Below are 21,774 nucleotides of genomic sequence, written 5' to 3'. Positions count from 1 at the left end.
GGGAAGGAGGGGCGTGGGGGTGGCGAGGGGTGGTTCTCCAGCCCGGCAGGCGGGGCTGGCGGGCCAGGCGTGTGAGGTGGGCCCTGTGGTGGCCAGTGACTCCGAGCGTCCCTCCTTCCGAGCAGGTAAGGGACCTGGAGAGTGAGGCTCATCGCCACACCTGCCTTCAAGGGCCACATGCCCCTAGGGAGTTTACATCTGTCCTGAATTTGCTAGGCAGCTTTGCAGCACATTGGATGCAGGAGCCACGTGGCGCTAGGACTGCCTGGGAACCCCTCTGGCTCCTGTTGCCTTCGATTGTCAAGCTTTGGGGAGGAGGGGTTAGGGCCTTATGACAGTTCAGGATGGGGGATGCCCGCTTGCCGGAGGTTGGTCGCTTGTGGAAGAGGGCTACAGGCAGACTGGTCAGTGCCACCTGACCCCTGAGGTAAGCAGACACCAAGAGTGAAAGGTGTTTGGGAAAGGCTGGTTTTGTTAAGCTACATCTGGCCGGAAATGTTAGCTCCCATCCCCCTCACCTGCAGAGGACCATAAGAATTAGTCTTTTTCTGGGGGGGGGGGGGGGGGGTCAGGTCGTGGGGCCTGAACTCTGGGCCTGGGCACTGTCCCTCAGCTCTTCAGCTCAAGGCTAGCGCTCTACCACTTGAGCCACAGCGCCACTTCCGGCTTTTTTTCTTTTTGCTTATGGTGCTGAGGAATTGAACCCAGGGCCTCATGCATGCAAGGCAAGCGCTCTACCACTGAGCCACCTTCCCAGCCCCAAGAATTAGTCCTTACTTGTGGGCCAGCATAGGTTGTAGACACTGGAGACAATCCAATGTCGTGGAAACGACACCTTTCCCAGTGACCAGTTTTGCATGCAAGATCCATTCCATTTTCACAACCCTAGAAATTGGTTATTGCAAGTTGATAGGGTTAGGATTTGAATGTACTAGAACGGGGAGGAAGGTGCTACATCTCAGAGTGTTTTTTTTTTTTGTCGGTCGTGGGACCTGAACTCGGCCTGGGCACTGTTCCTCAGCTCTTCAGCTCAAGGATAGCACTCTACCACTTGAGCCACAGCGCCACTTCCAGCTTTTTTTCTGCTTATGTGGTGCTGAGGAATTGAACCTAGGGCCTCATGCATGTGAGGCAAGTATTCTACCACCGAGCCACCTTCCCAGCCCCCATCAGAGTGTTTTATGTCTGTGATGTAAACCAAAACTTTTCTGAGAGCTAAATGAAGTCCAAGAGTAAATGATACACCTGAAAGTGTACTTCTGTGTGTGTGCGTGCACATGCTCACACACACACACACACACACTCACTCCTGTTGCTTATTCCAGTGGGCCATAAATAGAGCATTGTCTGTCACAAAGGAAGTATGTATTGTTAATAGTTTAATAGCTTTTGGGGCTCATCTTTCTGAATCCTCTCCTAGCAGACTTTTCAGTCTAGTTAAGATTACTGGAGCATTCAAACCCAGTAGCACCACGGCCACTAAAAAGAAGAAGATTGCTGGCATGAAGAAAGATTTTCTCGGAATGGTCTTTTAACTATACATTCAACTAAACACATCAGCTACTAACTTGAATGCCTGCATCAGATCCTTGGAGAGAAAATTCAGTTCAAAATCTTATCCAGAGGGCTGGGAAGGTGGCTCAGTGGTAGAGCGCTTGCCTTGCATGCATGAGGCCCTGGGTTCGATTCCTCAGCACCACATAAGCAAAAAAAAAAAAAAAAAAAATCTTATCCAGAGCTGGGAATGTGGCTTAGTGTAGAGTGCTTACCTAGCATGCACGAAGCCCTGGGTTCGATTCCTCAGTACCACATAAATAAAAAAAAGCCAGAAGTGGTAGAGTCCTAGTCTTGAGCAAAAGAAGCTCAGGGACAGTGTCCAGGTCCTGAGTTCAAGCTCAGAGCTGGCAAAAAACCCAAAAACCAAATCAAACCAAAACAAAAAAAACTTAAGAGGTGCAAGCCCCCCATAACCTACCATCTTTGGACTTTTGGTCCTTTTTGTGGAATTGGGATAGCAGATTTCTCTTTCTAGTGGTGTGATGTTTAACATCACAGTTACCTTGGAGTCAGATGAATGTCCATAAACATGGACCTTTACCAGCTGGTTTAATTATTACTTTCATTCTCCTAACTTGCTCTAGGCAACCTTGACTTGAAGCCTCCCCCATCTTGCTGGTCTTTTGATTTTCTGGAGTCTTGGGCTGCCTCATTCTTTGACGTGAGTACCAAAGATGATGCTTTGCTTTGTCCTCTACCTGGGGCTCCAAACAAGGAAATCTTGAGCCCTTTCCTTCCTTTATAAGGGGCTATCTCAGAAGAGGTTTGGAAGCCTGTTTTGTTTTGTTTTTTCTTGTCGGTTGTGGGGCTTGAACTCTGGGCTTGGGCGCTGTCCCTCAGCTTTTCAGCTCAAGGCTAGCGCTCTACCACTTGAGCTACAGTGCCACTTCCGGTTTTTGAGTGGTTTATTGAAGATAAGCGTTTCTCGGACTTTCTTGCCTGGGCTGGCTTTGAACCATGATCCTCAGATCTCAGCCTCCTGAGTAGCTAGGATTACAGGCATGAGGCACAGGTGCCCAGCGGAAGCCTGTTATCTTTTATTCTTTCCTTTTTTCCTTCCTTCTCTTTCTCTCTCTTTCTCTCCCCCCTCTCTCTTTCTCTCTTTTATTTTTGGGGTTGCTAAGGATCTGGGCTCTGCTAGGCAAGCACTCCACTGCTGAGCTATTCCCCTAAGCCCTGTTCTCTGAGCTTTGATACTATTTCTAGAGAAAATCAACTTAATTACTTCAGGGAAAGTTGTAATCTGCTTTATTTTCTCTCCCTTTGTTTGTTTTTTTTTTTATTTTTTTTTCCTGGTTGGTCATGTGGCCTGAACTCTGGGCCTGGGCGCTGTCCTTCAGCTCAAGGCTCAAGGCTAACAATCTACACTTAAGCCAAAGTACTACTTTTGGCTTTTTCTGCTTATGTGGTGCTGAGGAATCGAACCCAGGGCCTCATGCATGCAAGGCAAGCACTCTACCACTGAGCCACCTTCCCAGCCCCTCTACCTTTTTTAAAAAGTTACTGCACATTAATTGTACAAGGGATTTTCCTTGTAGTGAATAGAGGCTTTTACTTGGTGACTTAAGACTCACCTAGAGTCTGTGACTTTGAAGGAATAAGGCCTTCCTTGGATCTTTGTGGACATATTGTTTTAACCTTTATATCTCTGTCACAAGTGCCTACTTCAGGGCCATGTTTGCCATAAATGCTCTCCTGTGCTGCTCAGTCAGTGTGAATCTTCTAGCCTTCCGTAAACTGAGATCTTGAATCCCTAATGTATTAGAGTCATGATGTGTTCTAATTCTAGTGGAAGATGTTTGTCACCTGTTTGATTTCTACCGCCCATCTTGCCCCTAGTAGTAGAATCCTGATCCTTCAGAAGAGGGACCATGCTGGATATGGTGGTCACTTTTTTACCACCAGGACAAGAGGTTGGTTATGTGGGAGTGGGAAGAATAACCATGGACAAAACTTAGAGACCACCTATGACTTGGTATAGGTAAGATGGGCAGCTTGCAATTTGATGAAAGGAAGCCAGGCTACTCTTCTGTAACCAAAGCAGACTCTTAAGTTGGACATCCAAAAAAGGGACATCTTTGATGCTAAGATAACCCAAGAATAATTTGGAATACATTTCAGGCAGGAGGTACGTTTAGAGGGCACAGGAGCGATGCAGCAGTGACCATTAAGGACAGGGCTACGTACTCATGAACGTGCCAGGGGAGGCAGATTTTATACAAATGACTATAAATGACACAAAGGTGACAATTACGAAAGCTCAGCATGCTACAGAGTACAAGGGTGCTTTGGGAGTATATAAGCGAAGGACTGAGTTTGCCCTGAAGGAGTCAGGGATCTGTACCCTTTGAGGAGAAATGTACTGGCTAGATAATGTAGATCGGAAGGAGGGGGACCTTATCATTGATAGGAAACAGGGACTGTGCAGTTCCTCGCCTGATCTGTTAGAAGGCAAAGATTCTTGCATAATGTAGCGGATGATTACCCCAGCATGGGGGTAGAAGTACATCCATGATGAGAGACAGAGAAGTTTGCCATGTCGAGTTGAGGGTAGTGGGAGATGGCAGAGAAGGTTGGCCAGGTATGTATGTCTCCATGTGCATGTGTGTGTGGCAGTGATGTTAGGAGGTGTAGCATTTTGCTGTCTCTGGTGAGTAGTACTGTGTGATGTACTAGACAGCCAGACTCCTTTCCTGAATTCTTCCCCTTCCCACTGTTGTGCAATTGGGATTGAGGAAAATGCCTTTGACCTCTCCCCAGCCTATAGAAAGCCAAGTGAAGCAGGAATGGTAGAAGAGTTCTGGCAGGGGGCACTTACTGCCTGCCTTCTCCTTCTGCCTCCTCTAGAGTTGGCTATTCCAATTATAACACCAGGGCCAGGAAAAGGTGTGGTTACTATACATTGGGCATCTTCTATCTTGATTCCTTCTTCTTAGACATGACTGGCATATCAGCCTCTGAAGCCTCTCCTACTACAACAAAACAAAAAGCAAAAACAACTAAAAATTGACCATTGTGAATTTGACTTTTCTTTTCTTTTGTTCTTGTTTGTCAGGGCCTGGGTGCACTAGCTCAAGGTTAGTACTCTACCACTTTGAGCCACAGCTCCACTTCCAGTTTCCTGGTGGTTAATTGGTGATAAAAGTCTCACAGCCTTTCCTGCCTGGGCTGGATTTGAACTGCCTTTGAGACCTGATCTTCAGGTCTCAGCCTCCTGAGTAGCTAGGATTACAGGCATGAGTGAACCACCAGCATTCAGCTCATGCTTTCTGGAGTGGGGAATACCGGGGTTTAAACTTATGTCTTGGTACTTGCTAGCTCGGTGTTCTACTACTTGAGACACTTATGAGAAAGGGTCTTGCTCTATATCTGGGTTGGTGCTCCTTCCTTTTGTACTTTGCTGTGTGAATGAGATGAGAGGCCATACCCATCTTGAGATGGACTCTCGAGAATCCCTTCTTCCATTCCCCTGCCCCAACCCTGGCTAGGTTGGCCTCCAATAGGGGGAGGTTGGCCTCCCCCTATCTCAGCCTCCTAAGTAGCTAAGATTATAGACTTATAGGGCTCATGCTTGAGCCCTATTTTTCTGTACTGTCAGCATCTTATTGCTGAAGTTAGCAACTTTGCTTTCACAAGGTGAAGGGTTCTGTTGGAGGGGCTGAGCAAGACTCTCAGGATTCCTTTCTGGTATGTTGTGGGTTACAGTGGGCTATGAGGGAGCATTTACATACCTGCTAGTTCTTCTCATGCTCCTGAGAAGGGATCTTGCAGATATAAATAAAACTTACAATTGGTTGTTTGTAGGTTAATCAAAAAGGAGATGACTGGACACCTGTGGCTCACTCCTAGCTACTCACGAGGCTGAGATGTGAAAATAGCAGTACAAAGCCTACTTGGGCTGATGACTCTGTGAGACTTTTATCTCCAAATGGAAACCCTTTAAAGTATTTGCACACAGTTCTAAAACTCATGGCTCTGATCTACTCCTTTCCTTTACCCTGCTTAGCCACCTGCCATAATTATGTGAGCCAGTTGACCAATTCCTTATGATAAATCAATTTTTATGTATTTTCTTTTTTTTTTTTTTTTTGGGTCTGGTCGTGAGGCCTGAATGGGCCTGGGCGCTGTCCCTCAGCTCTTCAGCTCAAGGCTAGCGCTCTACCACTTGAGCCACAGTGCCACTTCCGGCTTTTTTCTTTTTGCTTATGTGGTACTGAGGAATCGAACCCACGGCCTCAGGCATGCAAGGCAAGCACTCTACCACTGAGCCACCTTCCCAGCCCCAATTTTTATGTATTTTCTAATGTTATATATAATATAAAGACTATCTCTCTCTATATGTAATCTACTGATCCTCATTCTGAACTCTGTAAACACCATTCCTCCTATACCAGTTGCTTAGCATATTTTAAGATTCTGCTTCTTAGAAAGCTAGTAGATTGGAGATTAGAATCTCATGGACTTTACTGTCCAGGCTGACTTTAAATGGAAAGCCTCAGTTCTTAGCCTCCTGAGCAGCTAGGATTGCACTCTTTCTGGTGCAGCCCTTTGTTTGGATACAGGAGCCCCGCTGAAGTAGTGGAGAGGCAGGGGAGGGGATGTCTTTTGTGAGCTGGTGCTATCAGGCCTTCAGAGGTGCTTCTCAGTCTCAGGCCTATAGGTCAGGCCTATAGGTGAGGCTGAAATGCTAGAAGGGGCTGGTGATTCTCGCCTTCAACCTGGTTAGGCTCTGATACACAGTACCCTGAAAGCAGGCCTTGAGAAGAACAGAGGTCTCCTATTTCCAAATGGCTGTTTCCCACCTCTCTGTCAGAAGCACCAGGTAATATTGTAAGTAGTTTAATGTGTGGACCTCAGTCAGGCCCTGAGCTCCCCAAGTACTGCCTCCTCCCCTGCTTTTTTTTTTTCCCGATCCTGGGGCTTGAACTCCAGGCCTGGACACTGTTCCTGAGCCTCTTTGTGATCAAGGCTAGTACTCTACCACTTGAGCCACAGCGTCACTTCTGACTTATTCTGATTACAGTATTGGAGGTAAGAGTCTCATGAACTTTCCTGCCCTGGCTGGCTTCACATTGCAATCCTCAGATCTCAGCTTCCTGAGTAGCTAGGATTACAGGTGTGAGCCACTAGTGCCTGGTTTGCCTTATCCTTTTTTCTAGTGTCTTCCAAAGCATGATCACACATAGGGTTAGCCACTAGCAGGTACTGAGAAAGTGCATGTTAGGGTCCCATTGCTCAGTCATAGCCCTGCACAAGGGTTGCCTCAGCCAAATGAGAAGATGCCAGGAGCTGGTGAAAACTGGCAGAACCTTGGAGACAGGTTTGATTTGGAGGATAGTCCTCGCTCTTCCTCTGTCCCTTAGGACCATAGTTTGGTGTAGAAGCAAGATGGAGGCTGACTTGTCTGGCTTTAACATCGATGCCCCCCGCTGGGACCAGTGCACCTTCCTCGGGCGAGTGAAGCACTTCTTTAACATCACAGATCCCCGCACTGTCTTAGTATCAGAGCAGAAGCTGGACTGGGCCAAGGTCATGGTGGAAAAAAGCAGGTGAGTGGTTGGGTGGGAGAGGCGGTACTAATCATGGGAGCCTCTTGGGAGAGAGAGAAACAGGTGAAGAATATGCTGCAGGCTGGGAATGTGTCTTAGTGGTAGAGTGCTTGTCTAGCATGCATGAAGCCCTGGGTTTGATCCTCAGTACCACATAAACAGAAAAAGTTGGACATGGTGCTGTGGCTCAAGTGGTAGAGTGCTAGACTTGAGCAAAAGAAGCTAAAGGACAGTGCCCAGGCCTTGAGTTCAAGCCCAGGACTGGCAAAAAAAGAAAAGGAGAATATGCTGCAGTCTCAGGAAGGAGAGATGAGAGCAAGGTGGCTGGGAAGTGTAGCTAAGGCTGAGTGGTAACTGTCTCTTGTCCTTGGGTGACAGGATGGGGATCATACCCCCAGGCACCGAAGTAGAGCAGCTGCTCTATGCCAAAAAGCTGTATGACTCAGCCTTCCACCCTGACACTGGGGAGAAGATGAACGTCATTGGGCGGATGTCCTTCCAGGTCCCTGGGGGCATGATTGTCACTGGCTGCATGCTCCAATTCTACCGGTGCGTCCTGGGGCCTGGGTCTGCTGGGCGGAGCGCCAGCTTGATGAGAGGTACCAGACACTGTGCTAAGCTCTTTCCATGCATTGCCTCATTTACTCTACACCTAGGTAGTATTTTCATTTTCATTTGATAGATGATGATCTGAGTTGCCTGTCCAAGTTCTATGGGTGCCTGGACTTTAACACACATGCTCTCCTCTTGGGCTTAGCAAATAGACTATCCAAACTGCTTCTTTTAAAAAATGCTTATTCCACAATGAATTTTATTTTCCTACTGTAAAATCCAAACAAAAAAATAACTAGACCCTTTCTCTTGGCATGGTTGGGGAGGGAGAAACTTTCTGTGTAGCTGCTGGATGTGTGACTCTTTCTCCTCCTACCTCCTTCCTCCCCCTTCTTCTTCCTCCCTCCTCCCTCCTCCCTCTTCTTTTTTCCCTCCTTTTTTTCCCTCCACCTCCTTCTCTTTCCTCTCTCTGCCTTTTCCTACCCTTTGCATTCATTTATTCAGTATTGAGCCAGGCCTTGGGCCAGGTGCTGGGGATACAAAGACTTTAGTCTCTCTCCTCAAGGAGCTTTGTTGAGGAGGCCGAGTAAACAGTTAGAGTGCAGCCTGGTAAGTGGTAGGTTGGGGGAAGAAATTGGGGTGTGGGAGCAGGGAATGTGGAATGGCAGACTCAGAAGGACAGAGGAAGGGTGGGAAGGTTTCAAGGAGGCAGTGATCTCCTCCATGGAAGGAGGGGGGGGTGGATGAAGCAGAGGGCCTAGCCCATGGAGAAGCCAGGGTATATAAAACAGCATGAGAAACAGCTTAGAGAACTGCAGATGATGTGGTAACTGGTGGACGCCATGACACCCTCCCATCCTCTGCCCCTCCTGGTCTCTGGTAGGACCATGCCGGCGGTGGTCTTCTGGCAGTGGGTGAACCAGTCCTTCAATGCCTTGGTCAACTACACCAACAGGAATGCAGCTTTGGCCACATCAGTCAGGTGAGAGGCCTGGACGCTAGACTGTGCTCCTGCCTTCCCATGTTCCCCCAGCAGCAGCCTTGCCAAAGAGCTCCTGGGTTGTTGCGCCTCCCTAGGTGGGGTCCACACTGGGTAAGTGACCAAGTCACTTTTTTCTAGAGTTAGGAAATATTTTCTTTGAGACCCTATCTCCAAACAGATCCTCCCCCCTTCCCCTCACCCCCCTCCCCCGGTTCTGGGGCTTGAACTCAGGGCCAGGGCACTATCCCTGAGCTTCTTTTGCTCAAGGCTAGCACTCTACCACTTGAACCACAGTGCCACTCCTGCTTTTTTTGAACCCAGGGCTTCATGCATGCTAGTCAAGCACTCTACCACTAAGCCACAATCCTAGCCCAAGAGTTTGGAAATATTTTCTTGGGCTGACTGGGAATGTTTTCTATCTGGACCATTTTAAAATATATTCAGTCTTTCATCTAACAAATTTCTCGTGTGTGTAGTATTTGCTGGATAAGATTATAGGAACTGGAGATGCCCTGATGAATTAAGGCATTGTTGTTCCTGTTCTGGTGGAGTATAAGGCCTTTTTCGTTGTTATTGTTTTTGGTTGTGTGGCTTGAACTCAGAGCCTAGACACTGTCCCTGAGCCTCTTTGTGTTCATGTCTAGTACTCTACCACTTTGAGTCACAGTGCCACTTCTGGTTTTTTAGTGGTTAATTGGAGATAAGAGTCTCACAGGAGCTGGGCACCAATGGCTTACGCCTGTAATCCTAGCTACTCAGGAGGCTGAGATCTGAGGATCGTTGTGCAAAGCCAGCCTGGGCAGGAAAGTCCATGAGACTCATCTCCAATAAACCACTAGAAAACGGGAAGTAGTACTGTGGCTCAATCAGTAGAGCACTCGCCTTGAGCTGAAGAGCGCAGGGACAGTGCTCAAGCCCAGAGTTCAAGCCCCACGACTGCCAAAAAAGAAAAAGAAAAAAGAGTCTCACAGGGACTTTTCTGCCCAGGCTAGCTTCAAACCATGATCCTCAGATCTCAGCCTACTGAGTTTCTAGAATTATAGGTGTGAGCCACTGGTACCCTGCTGAGGTTACATTATATTGTAATCCCAGCTCTTTGAGGCTGAGGCAGGAGAATTTCAAGTTGAAGGCCTGGCTGGGCATAGTAAGACCCTGTCTTAAAAAAAAAGGGGGGGGGGCTGGCAAGGTGGCTCAGTGGTAGAACGTTTGCCTTGCATGCATGAGGCCCTGGGTTCGATTCCTCAGCACCACATAAGCAAAAAGAAAAAAGCCAGAAGTGGCGCTGTGGCTCAAGTGGTAGAGTGCTAGCCCTGCCCAGAGTTCAGGCCCCATGACCAGACACCCCCCCCCCAAAAAAAAAAGACAAAGACAGTAGTCTTGGATTGGGGTTACTGCCATTAAGGACATCTACATGGTGGGTTGAGAAGACAATGAGTAGCAAAGGGGTGCAGAGGGGTGTCCAGGGAGGTATTCCTACCTGTAGAGGTGACATGTCAGCTGAAGGGTAAAGAGTCAGCCATACAAGAAACCACAGGCAACCACAGCAGGTAGAGTTTCTAAGGCTGGAAAGAACTTGATGTGTTTAAAATACAGAAAGAAGGCTGGGAATGTGGCTTAGTGGTAGAGTGCATGCATGAAGTCGGGGTTCCATTCCTCAGTACCACATAAACAGAAAAAGCAGGAAGTGGCACTGTGACTCAAGTCGTAGAGTACTAGCTTTGAACCAAAAAAGCTCAGGGATGACACCCAAGTCCTGAGTTCAAGCCCTAAAACAGCAATCCCCCCCCCAAAAAAAATCATAAAATACCGAAGTGAAGGCCTTGCCTTAGACATATGGGTGTCCACACCCAACATCTGTGCTTTTATCCACCTTGCTTTCTCTCTCCTCCACTAGGCAGATGGCCCTCTCCTACTTCACAGCCACCACTACTGCCTTGGTCACTGCTGTGAGCATGAACATGTGGACAAAGGTAAGATTGGGAGAAGGTCATGCATTGTTCAGGTGACCACCAGGGGGCAGCCAAGTCCCAGGGAAAATAGCATGGCTGGCTTTCGGATTGGTCCTTCTTAGACCTTGGCAGGAATCTTAGTTTCCCAGATTGGATGTCTGGAGTTATAGCAGTAGCAGAGTTTCATTGTCTTTCTTTATAATCCTTAATCCCTCTGTATTTTCATCTTGTCACGAGTTTGAACAACTCCCATTGTTCCTGCCCTCAACAGAGAGCTCCACCCTTGGTGGGCCGCTGGGTGCCCTTTGCTGCTGTGGCTGCAGCTAACTGTGTCAATATCCCAATGATGCGACAGCAGTGAGTACGGGTTCCCTTTCCTCCCTCCACACCACAGGCCTTGCTGGTCAGGGCAGGAAACCAAGGTAGTAGTCAGTTTTCAAGGGCTGAGCTGGTGGGGTTTGTGCTGATCTCTGAAGGATCTCTGAAGAGATCTCTGGTATTGGGCCCAGGAGTGGTGGGTAACTTAGGGTTACTCAGTGTGTTGAGTGGATAAGGGATTTTTTCCACATGGTGGGAGTTGGGGAGCAAGTGTGGATCTATCAGGTTTTAGGCTAGATTTTGTCCTTTCAACTGAAAGGGTGTTTGGGTTGTGAGCTCTGCCTACTTCCAAAGCCCTGGGAATAACTTACTGAATGCAGTGTAGCAGAGCTCCATGCCTGACGATAGAATAGAACCAGGAAGCTTTGAGCAAAGCCAGAAGAGTAGACAAGTTTTCCAGGCACTGTAACACCAAGCTTTTAGAGGAAAAGTAAGAGAGAAACTCATTAGCTCTTACAGTGTTCATTTCTTTCCTGGTACTGGGGATCAAACTCACGTTCCAGGCAAGTGCTATTCCATTAAGCTACACCCATGGCCCAGTTTTTGTTTGTTTTTTTGTTGGTTGTTGGACTTGAACTGTGGGCTTAGGTGCTATCTCTGAGTTCTTTTGCTCAAGGCTAGCACTATACTACTTTTAGCTATAGCACCACTTCTGGTTTTCTGATAGTTGATTGGAGAAAGTTTCATAGATTTTTCCTGCCCGGGCAGCCTTTGAATTGCAATTCTCATTTTTTTTTTTTTTTTGTCAGTCGTGAGTCTTGAACTCTGGGCCTGGGGCTGTCCCTCAGCTCATCAACTCAAGGCTAGCGCTCTACCACTTGAGCCACAGCTCCACTTCCAATCTATTTTTTGAATAGCTAGTATTACATGTATTACAGGTGTGAGCCACTGGTGCTTGGCTTTTTTTTTTTTTTCTTTTTGTGCTAGTCCTAGAACATAGGACCTGGGTACTGTCTGAGTTTTGTGGGTTTTTTTCCTTTTTTTTTTTTTTGTCGGTCATGGGGCTTGAACTCTGGGCCTGAGCACTGTCTCTCAGCTCTTCAGCTCAAGGCTAGCACTCTACCACTTGAGCTACAGCGCCACTTCCATTTTTCTGGTACTTTATTGGAGATAAGAGTTTCATGGACTTTCTTGCCCAGGCTGGCTTTGAATCGTGATCCTCAGATCTCAGCCTCCTGAGTAGCTAGGATTACAGGCGTGAGCCACTGGTGCCTGGCTTTTTTTCCTTCTTCTAAAGGCCAGTACTCTACCACTTTAGCTACAGCTCTACTTTTGGCTTTCTGGTGGTTAATTAGAGATAAGTCTTCTGGCTAGCTTTGAACTGCTGACTCCCAGCCTAGTTTTTCTTTTTTTTTTTTTGGGGGGGGGGGCGGGGTCTGGTTGTGGGATCTGAACTTTGGGCCTAGGCGCTGTCCCTCAGCTCTTCAGCTCAAGGCTAGCGCTCTACCACTTGAGCCACAGCGACACTTCCGGCTTTTTTCTTATGTGGTGCTGAGGAATTGAACCCAGGGCCTCAGGCATGCAAGGCAAGCACTCTACCACTGAGCCACCTTCCCAGCCCCCCCTAGTTTTTCTTTTCTTTTCTTTTTTCTTTTTTTCTCTCTCTCTGTCTCTCTGTCTGTCTGTCTCTCTCTCTTTTTGCCAGTCCTAGGGCTTGAACTCAGGGCCTGGGCACTGTCCCTGGACTTTTTTGGCTCAAGGCTAGCATTCTACCATTTCAACCATAACACCACTTCTGGCTGTTTCTGTTTATGTAGTGCTGAGGAATTGAACCCAGGGCTTCATGCTTGCTATGCAAACACTCTAATACTAAACCACATTCCCAGCCCCTAGTTTTTCTTTTCTTTTCTTTTTTTTTTTTTTTGTCAGTTGTGGGGGTAAAACTCAAGCCCTGGGCACTGTCCCTGAGCTCTTCTGCTCAAGGCTAGGGTTCTACTACTTTGAGCCACAGCTCTATTTCTGGTTTTGAGGTGGTTTATTGGAGATAAGAGTTTCTTGGATTTTCCTGCCCTTACTGGCTTCGAACTACAATCCTCAGATCTCAGGCTTTTGAGTAGCTAGGATTAAAGGGATAAACCACTAGCCCCCAACTCTTTTTTTCTTTCTTTTTCTTTTCTTTTCTTTTTTTTTTGGTCGGTTGTGGGGCCTAAACTCTGGGCCTAGGCGCTGTCCCTCAGCTCTTCAGCTCAAGGCTGGCGCTCTGCCACTTGAGCCACAGCACCACTTCTGGCTTTTTCTGCTTATGTGGTACTGAGGAATCAAACCCAGGGCCTCATGCACGCAAGACAAGCACTCTACCACTGAACCATATTTCCAGCCCTCTTTCTTTTTCTTTGCTAGCCCTGGCACATGAACATGACCTGGGTGTCATCCGTGAGCTTCTTTTTCTCAAGGCTAATGCTCTAGAACTTGAGCCACAGTGCCATTTCTGACTTTTTCTGAGCAGTTTATTGGAGATGAGTCTCATGGACTTTCCTGCCTGGGCTGGCTTCAAACTGCAATCCTTAGATCTCACCCGCTTGAGTAGCTAGGATTACAGGTATGAGCCACTGGTACCTGGCCTTTTTTTCTCCTGATAGTCAGTTTTTGTTTCTTGACTAATGAGTACAGATTTGCCTCCCTGCTTTGAGGTTATAATGTTATAGTAGCACCTAGAATGTAACAGGCTGTGTATGCATTAGCTATTGTTGCTACCATTATCTTAGTTAATATCTGGCTGGCAGATATTCTCATTTAATCCTCACTTAGTTCCATGAAGTGAGTGTCTAGGATCATCCTCATTTTGCAGATGTAGTGAACTGAGGCTTTTGCAGGATTAAGGACTGTGTTCTGCAGTTTCAGGAGTCAGCTAGGCAGTAGGAGTCTAGTGCTGGCTCTCTTAGCTACTGCCCTTGATTATTCTGAGATACTGAATGGTATCTGCAGTACAGGAAGGAAGTGAAGGGCCAAAAGCAGGAGGAGGCTTTCTAGAACTTGAGTGTCCTTGGTCCTCTGGTTTGTCACATGCCTGGCCAGCTCTGAACAATTGCTGTTTATGTTTAGGGAACTCATCCAAGGTGTCTGCGTGAAAGACAAGAATCAGAATGAGCTTGGCCCTTCTCAGGTAAGCTGAGGCCCTCAGGAGAGAATTCTTTCCCTGAACTCCTTAGTGATCACAGCAGACTTGGTCATCATTATAGAGTTGAGAAGGTTTGGTCCTGAGTTGGTCCTCATTTCCTATAACATTTTCCCTACATCATCCTGTTTGTTTTTTTTTTTTTTTAGCATAAAATCAGTTGTATGAGGGGTGGTTTCATTCCATGAGACTCATCTTCAGTACATCTGTAGGATGCATCCAAATCAACCTCACCCCCTCTCTCACTCTTCCCTTTCCCCCTCCCCACTTGTTAAGACAATTTTATCAGGTTTTATTGTTCTCTTCCACACATGCAAACAAACTACTTGGACCCTGTTCATCCTTGCTCACTCTCTTAATCCTTCCAGTGGTATCTCCCCACCTCCCACCAATTTTTGCTTTTCTATCGTTCATCTTTTTTAAAAAGCCGGTGTGTATTAATTGCACCAAGGGTTTCATCTTGGTATTTCAGAAGTGCATATGTGGGCTGGGAATGTGGCTTAGTGGTAGAGTGCTTGCTTAACAAGCACAAAGCCCTGGATTCAATTCTTCAGTACCACGTCAACAGAAAAAGCCAGAAATGGCCCTGTGCCTCAAGTAGTAGAACACTAGCCTTGAACAAAAAGAAGCTCAGGTATAGTGCCCACCACTGAGTTCAAGCCCCAGGACTGGCAAAAAAAGAAAAAAAGAAAAGAAAATGTTATATTTTGCTCAGAACAGCTCTCTCTATTGCTTCCCCCCCCCCTCCTTTTTTTTTTTGTCAGTAGTAGGGCCTGAACTCTGGGCCTGAGTGCTGTCCCTCAGCTCTTGAGCTCAAGGCTAGTCCTCTACCACTTGAGCCACAGCACTACTTCCGGCTTTTTCTGCTTATGTGAGAATAAATTTTTTGGACGGGGGGTAGGTCCAGTCGTGGGGCCTGAACTCTGGGCCTGGGCGCTGTCCTCAGCTCTTCAGCTCCAGGCTAGAGCTCTACCACTTGAGCCACAGCACCACTTCTGGCTTTTTTTTTCCTTTTTGCTTATGTGGTGCTGAGGAATCGAACCCAGGGCCTCATGCATGCAAGGCAAGCATTCTACCACTGAGCCACCTTCCCAGCCCCTCTTCCCCTTGTTTTGATGAATAACTTTCATTGGAGAGTCCTTATACCACTTCTAGTGCTACAGCCAGGTCAGCCTGGGCCATGACCTAGCCCCACAGTATAGCCCATGTGTACTGGACAGATCATTCCTGACTACTTATCTTTTAATCTTTTCTGCCCTCAGAGAGCTGCAGCCATAGGCATCACCCAAGTGGTTATTTCTCGGATCACCATGGCGGCTCCTGGCATGAGTAAGATGGGGAACACCCCCTATCCTGAAGACCCTGGAACCCATGTGCCTCAGACATACTCAGTTACAGGTGGGAGGTGGGATGTCTGCTTCCACCGTAGTGCTACTCAAACTGCTTTGTGTGAGGCTGGAAGCCCATACGAGTTCCTATAACCTCATTTCTCCAGAGAGGCTAGGGGGAGTTATTTTCATCTACCTGATAATCAATGCTGGCCAGTGCAGGCTACTGGGGAGACAGTAATAGGGAAAAGAAATCTCCTACCTTGATTTGCTTCCAGCACGGTCCATTACAGAATAGGACACAACATTTATTTGCATGAGCCTTCAAATAGTTTTTAATTTTCAGAGAGACACTTTGGTCTTAGTGGCATGGATCTTTGTAATATAATTATGTACATTTGCACATTTGAGAAATTTTGTTTTCCTTTGTTCCAGTAATGGGACTTGAACTCAAGGCCATGTGCTGCCCTTGGCTTTTTTCACTCAAGGCCAGCACTCTACCATTTGAGCCATACTTCCACTTCTGGCTTTTTTTTTTTTAATATATATTTTTTATTGTAAAGATAGTGTACAGAGGGGTTACAGTTACATGAGTAAGGTAATGAGTACATTTCCTATCAAGCATTGTTACCCCCTTCTTTGTTTTTCCCCCACCATCCCTTCTCTTCCCCCGCCCCCCGCCCCACCCCGTAACTCATCCCCCACCCCCGAAGTTGTAAGGTTTGTTTTCAACATAGTGTGGCTTTTTTTTTTAAGTGGTTAATTGGAGATAAGAGTATTTGTCAGGCTAGGAATGTGGCTTAGTGGTAGAATGCTTGCCTAGCATGCCTGAGGCCCTGGGTTCAATTCCTCAGTATCACATAAACACAAAAAGCCAGAAGTGGTGCTGTGGCTCAAGTGGTAGAGTGCTAACCTTGAGCAAAAAAATGCTCAGGGACAGTGCCCAAGCCCTGAGTTCAAGCACCAGGATTGGAAAAAAAAAAATAGTATTTGTCCAGGTTGTCTTCCAACTTTGATCCTCAGATCTCAGCCTCTTGAGTAGCTAGGATTATAAGTGTAGGCCACCAGCATCCAGCTACATGTTGAAAAGTTTGGAAAATACCTTTTTTCTAGGACTTGGGGGAGAGAGGTGACCATGCCTATATCATCTCCATCCTTTTCCTTAATGGCAACAATTATCTAGAGCTTCTAAGGAAGGAAGGAGTCTGAACTCAGTTCCTGATTGGACTGTACAAGGCGGGGGGATGAAGTTCTTCTAGCCCCCCTCAGCTCTTCCCCTGCTTTCTTCCAGTCTTGCTTCCAGTTATCATGGAAAGGCTGGAGAAACTGCATTACATGAAGGTAAGAAGGGTTCTCTTGCATTTGCCTTGTCTGTAGTCCCTAGCCATGTTGTGCTAGGGATTCTGACTCTCATCGCCACCTTATCATATCATTCAAATAGAGCCTGCCCTACTCCCCACTGGCCACTGACTTAGACATCAGAGCCAGTTTCCTGGCATTAGCCAAGACCATTCCCTTCTCTCTTTCAGGGCCTCTGGTGCCTTCTACCTGCTTGATCCCTGGCAGGGAAGGCATGGGGAACACTTTGTGATATCCATGTCTCATATAGGCCTCTCTTTTATTTGTTTTTGTACAGAAAGTCAGGGTGCTGCATGCCCCGTTGCAAGTCATGCTGTCTGGGTGCTTGTGAGTATGGAGTTTTGGTAGTTTGGGTTCTTTGGTGGCTAGGGTACTAAGACTTGCCAGGGAGCATGGTGGGTATCAAAGAGCATGTGCTCCTTTGCCAGACTTTATTTAAAATTTCTTTTGTGTCAGTACTGGAGCTTTGAACTTGGCCTGCACACTGTCCTGTTTTTTTCACTCAAGGCTGATGCTCTACTACTTGAGCTACAGCTCCAATTCTGGCTTTTTGGAGGTTAATTGGAGATAAGACTTTCCTGCCTAGGCTGGCTTTGAACCATGATCCTCATATTACCATCATCTTGAGTAGCCAAGATTATAGCTGTAAGCCTATAATTTGTTCCTGGTTATATCATGACAGCATTCTTTTTTGTTTGTTTGTTTATTTTTTTTGTCATGGGGCTTAAACTCTGAGCCTGGGTGCCATCATTGAGCTCTTCAGCTGAAGATGAGCACTCTACCACTTGAGCCACAGAGCCACTTCTGGCTTTTTCTGCTTATGTAGTGCTGAGGAATGGAACCCAGGGCCTCGTGCATGTGAGGCAAGCAATCTACCTCTGAGCCACCTTTCCAGTCCCATGACAGCATTATTATTTATTTATTTATTTATTTTGTTGATTATGGGGCCTGAACTCTGGGCCTAGGCGCCATCCTTCAGCTCTTTGGCTCAAGGCTAGCGCTCTACCACTTGAGCCACAGCACCACTTCTGGTTTTCTGGTGGTTAATTGGAGATAAAAGTCCCACAGACTTTCCTGCCGGGGCTGGCTTTGAACTGTGATTCTGGTATCTCAGCCTCCTGAGTAGCTAGGATTTCAGGCGTGAGCCACCTCGCCTGGCTTATGACAGCATTCTTAAGAGCTTACCATGTGTCTTAGCATTAATCATGCTTTGCCATGTGAGGACTAATGATAACAACTCCCCCTACATGTGTGGGTGCTCGTGGCTTCAGGTTCACAGTTCAAGCTCTCCAGTCATGTCATTATGTGGTCATTTCTTTGAACATGGGGGTGGGGTGAGGGCTGGGATGAGGGATGGAAGGACAGTGGTTTTATCCTCACATCAGAAGACAGAGGACAGAGAATGGTGTGGGAGAGCACTGTGGCTGAGAAGGCAGATGGGGGTGGGGGAGGGGGGGGAGGATACCTCCCTCTCCTCTGGGGGCTCTGAGATGGAGTGTGGGCGGGGCTACCAGGAGATGTCTACCAACCTTTTGGTTTCTCTTTTCTTCCAGCCTCCTTTTCATGGTGCCTGTGGCATGTGGCCTCTTCCCACAGGAATGGTATTGGCTGTTGGCTGCTCACTTAGTTTTGTTGAATGACCTCTACTGCTTTCCCAGTCTACCTGCTGTTCAAGGGGGAAAGGGATGGGATAGGAAGGAACGGTTTCCAAGGACAAGTGCTCATCAGCTTGAGCTCTGGGCTCTTAGCCCCATGTAAATGGCAAACCAGCCAGATCTTCAAGGGGCTGGAGAAGCCAGGAGGGGTGCAGTCGCTCCCCGTGCAGCCTTTGAGACATGGTGAGGAGCAAAGGACTTCCTGTTCTGCTGGCTAGGTTGTTAGGAACATCCTTCCTGGCTTGATCTGGTGTTTCAAATTGAATGAGGTACTTACTCTGGCTCATGTTTGGACCTCTACTCTGACTGGGACTTTTCTACTTCCTTTGATGTTCTAGAAGGGAGGCAGGAAGAAGGGATGGTGGGAAGAGGAAGGGAGGCATGTGACAGTGGTAGCAGGGAGTGACCGACTCCAGGAGACCAGCATAGCTTCACTACATACTGAGAAGGTATTACACTCCTTTCCTCAGTACTCTAGTGTTGGTGTTGTTTTGTGCCAATACTGGGACTTGAACTCAGGGCCTGGGCTCTGTCCTCTTTAGCTTTTTTGTTCAAGGCTGGTGCTTTACTACTTAAGCCATAGCTCCATTTGCAGCTTTTTTTTTGTTTTGTTTTATTTTTTGTTTTTTTTTGGGGGGGGGGGGAGGGTCCAGTCGTGGGGCCTGAACTCTGGGCCTGGGCACTGTCCCTCAGCTCTTCAGCTCAAGGCTAGCGCTCTACCACTTGAGCCACAGCACCACTTCCGGCTTTCTTCTTTTTGCTTATGTGGTGCTGAGGAATCGAACCCAGGGCCTCAGGCATGCAAGGCAAGCACTCTACCACTGAGCCACCTTCCCAGCCCCCATTTGCAGCTTTTTGATGGTTAATTGGAGATAGGAGTCTCATAGACTTTCCTGCCTGGGCTGGCTTTGGGCCTCGATTCTCAGCTCTCTGCCTCCTGAATAGCTAGAATTACAGGCATGAGCTACCAGCACCCAGCTAGTACTCTAGTTCTTTTTTTTTTTTTCCCTTGTCTCCCCATTCATTAAACAGACTAGGTACAGGCTTGGGCTGAGGTGTATATGGGGTAGGTTTACTCTGCCTCCTTTTTCTATACAGTCAATATAAGAACACAGCCTTATTGCGGTCATGTTCTGTTAGAAAGTGTGTATCTGTTCACATCCTCTTATATTTGTAAATATGTATAACAGATGTATTTAAAGTCTCAGCTTCAGTAAAAAGTACAGCGTTTTGAAGTGTTGGTACAGTCCCCTCTAGCCCTCTAGCTTAGTGCAGGCGCCACAGTCTGTGATGTCCTGGGCTCATCCCTGGAAGAGAAAACAAGGAAAAACTCCACTCCCCTTCTCTCCAGCCTCAGAAGCCACCCACTTCCTGGCAGTACTGTGAATTTTGAAGCTAAACTTTGGTACCATACCAACTGGAATTTAAGCTTTTCAAATAATGTCTCCACTATTTACTGCAATGTCAGCTTTTCAGATATATTATTAATAAATTGTTGAGAAAACTTGGAAATTATTATCTGAAGGAAAATGCTTATTGGTAAAGTTGACTTAAGTTTATTATGGAATTAATGAAGTAAATATGCTGCAGTTAATTATGAGGCTAAGTTAAATTATAGTGCATATAGTTACTTGCTTGAAAATAAACTGTCCTTTTTTTTCTCTAAAGTAAAAAAAAAAGAACACAGCCTGTGGTAAGCACCCGGAGGCCAGTACTCTAGTTCTGTATGCCTCAGGGAGATCTGCTAGATACCCCTGTGTCCTGAAGACTGTATTGTAATCTTGTAGAGAATATCACAGTTTAAAACAAAAACTTTACTCTGGAGAGAACAAAGTAGAAGTAAAAGCAACATACAGAGCAACATGTGGCATACAGAGGCCTAAAATAACCCTGGTTGATCTGGCACTGATGGCTCATGCCTGTCATCCTAGCTACTCGGGAGACTGAGATACGGATATTGCAGTTTGTGACCAGCCCAAGCAGGAAAGTCCATGAGACTCTTACTTCCAAATAATCACAGGAAAACTTGGAAATGATACTGTGGCTCAAGTAGTAGAGCACTAGCCTTGAGCAAAAAGGAGTTTAGGAACAGTGCCCAAGCCCAGAGTTCTAGCCCTAGGACTGGCTAAATAAGTAAATAAATAATCCTTGCTAGGAAAATCAGGAGGAGCTTCCTCAAGAGGGGCACTGGACTTACATTTTTCTAAGGGTATTTTGCTGCTTGTCTTGGGTGGCATATTTATTCATAACTCTCTTCTATTCTCTTTTCAGTGAATTGCCAGTTTCATATCTGGAACCAGAGCTCCAAGATACCATCAAGGCCAAGTGTAAAGAGCATGTATCTTATGTCTACTTCAATAAGGGTCTTTAAATATCACACCCCAACAAGAACCAGTGTATAGACTCGCATTCACCACCTCCCTCGTAGTTGCTATGCACAGATGTGCCCATTTCTCTTTGCCAGCAAGGCATGGCATCCAGGCTTGATTGGAGGGTAAGAGGTGAGCAGGTAGAGTGATGCCTTATGTCTCTGCCCAAGTACCTGGCTGATTGGATTCTAGGGGATAAAAATGAAAAAGAGGGCTGGGAAAGTGGAATGCTTGCTTCACATGCATGAGGCCCTGGGTTTGATTCCTTATCACCACATAGAAAAGGCTGGAAGTGGTGGTGCTGTGGCTTAAGTGGTAGAGTGCTAGCTTTGAGCTAAAGAGCTCAAGGACAGCACCCAAGCCCAGAGTTCAAGCCCCATGACCGACAAGAAAAAAAAAAAAAAAAGACCCAAGTTTTCCATTTGCTTGCTCTTTACCCTGGTAACCAGAACGTAGGCCTTAGGAAGTTGATGATTTCAAGTAAATTATCTGGAAAAGTTAGAAAGCCTTTAGGATTCCTAAAGGAATCCAGCTAGGATTGGAAAAAAGATATTGTGTGTCCTCCCAAACACTAGAACCATTACCAATTCCTGACTTAGGAATATGAGGGAGAAAGCAGTCTGTGGCACTTTGGGACTCATATCTGCCCTTTCCCATTTTCCTCCCCATCGTGCCCTGCCTGGGAATCCTCCTTGGGAGTGCTGCTGGACCCAAGTTTATCAGACACCTAGGAGTTATTTGTGTTTGTGTTTTTGTGTGTGTGTGTGTGCGCGTGCGCGTACTAGGGCCCAGTACTGGGGCCTAAGCACTGTCCCTTAGCTTTTTTGCTCAAGGCTGGTGCTCTACTACCTGAGCCACAGTCCTACTTCTAGCTTTTTAGTGATTAATTGGAGATAAGAATCTCATGGACTTTTCTGCCAGGACTGGTTTCCAACTGTGATTCTCAGATTTCATCCTCCTGAGTAGCTAGGATTATAGACA

General features: G+C 46.8%; 1 protein-coding gene and 1 pseudogene across 2 annotated transcripts; one reads left to right on the top strand and one right to left on the bottom strand.

Annotated features, from left to right (window-relative positions):
- Nucleotides 1–49: 49 nt before the first annotated feature.
- On the top strand, nt 50–20,830 carry Sfxn2 (sideroflexin 2). Of its 2 annotated transcripts, none has more exons than XM_042689216.1 (13): nt 50–125; nt 2,142–2,218; nt 6,921–7,106; nt 7,485–7,655; nt 8,542–8,640; nt 10,535–10,610; nt 10,861–10,946; nt 14,010–14,070; nt 15,345–15,411; nt 16,702–16,751; nt 17,047–17,096; nt 18,323–18,370; nt 20,696–20,830. In XM_042689216.1, the coding sequence occupies exons 3-13, from the start codon at nt 6,946–6,948 to the stop codon at nt 20,793–20,795; spliced, it is 969 nt and encodes a 322-aa protein (XP_042545150.1). In that variant the 5' UTR covers nt 50–125; nt 2,142–2,218; nt 6,921–6,945; the 3' UTR covers nt 20,796–20,830. The 2 variants fall into 2 exon arrangements, with proteins under 2 accessions (XP_042545150.1, XP_042545151.1); XM_042689217.1 differs by having other exon boundaries at nt 6,896–7,106.
- Nucleotides 19,432–19,570, bottom strand: LOC122116074 (annotated as a pseudogene).
- Nucleotides 20,831–21,774: the final 944 nt, after the last annotated feature.

This window comes from Dipodomys spectabilis, unplaced genomic scaffold (assembly GCF_019054845.1).
Source record: "Dipodomys spectabilis isolate Male_0828 unplaced genomic scaffold, ASM1905484v1 ptg000125l, whole genome shotgun sequence".
Lineage (NCBI taxonomy): Eukaryota > Metazoa > Chordata > Mammalia > Rodentia > Heteromyidae > Dipodomys > Dipodomys spectabilis.
This window is presented reverse-complemented; position numbering and strand designations above follow the sequence as displayed.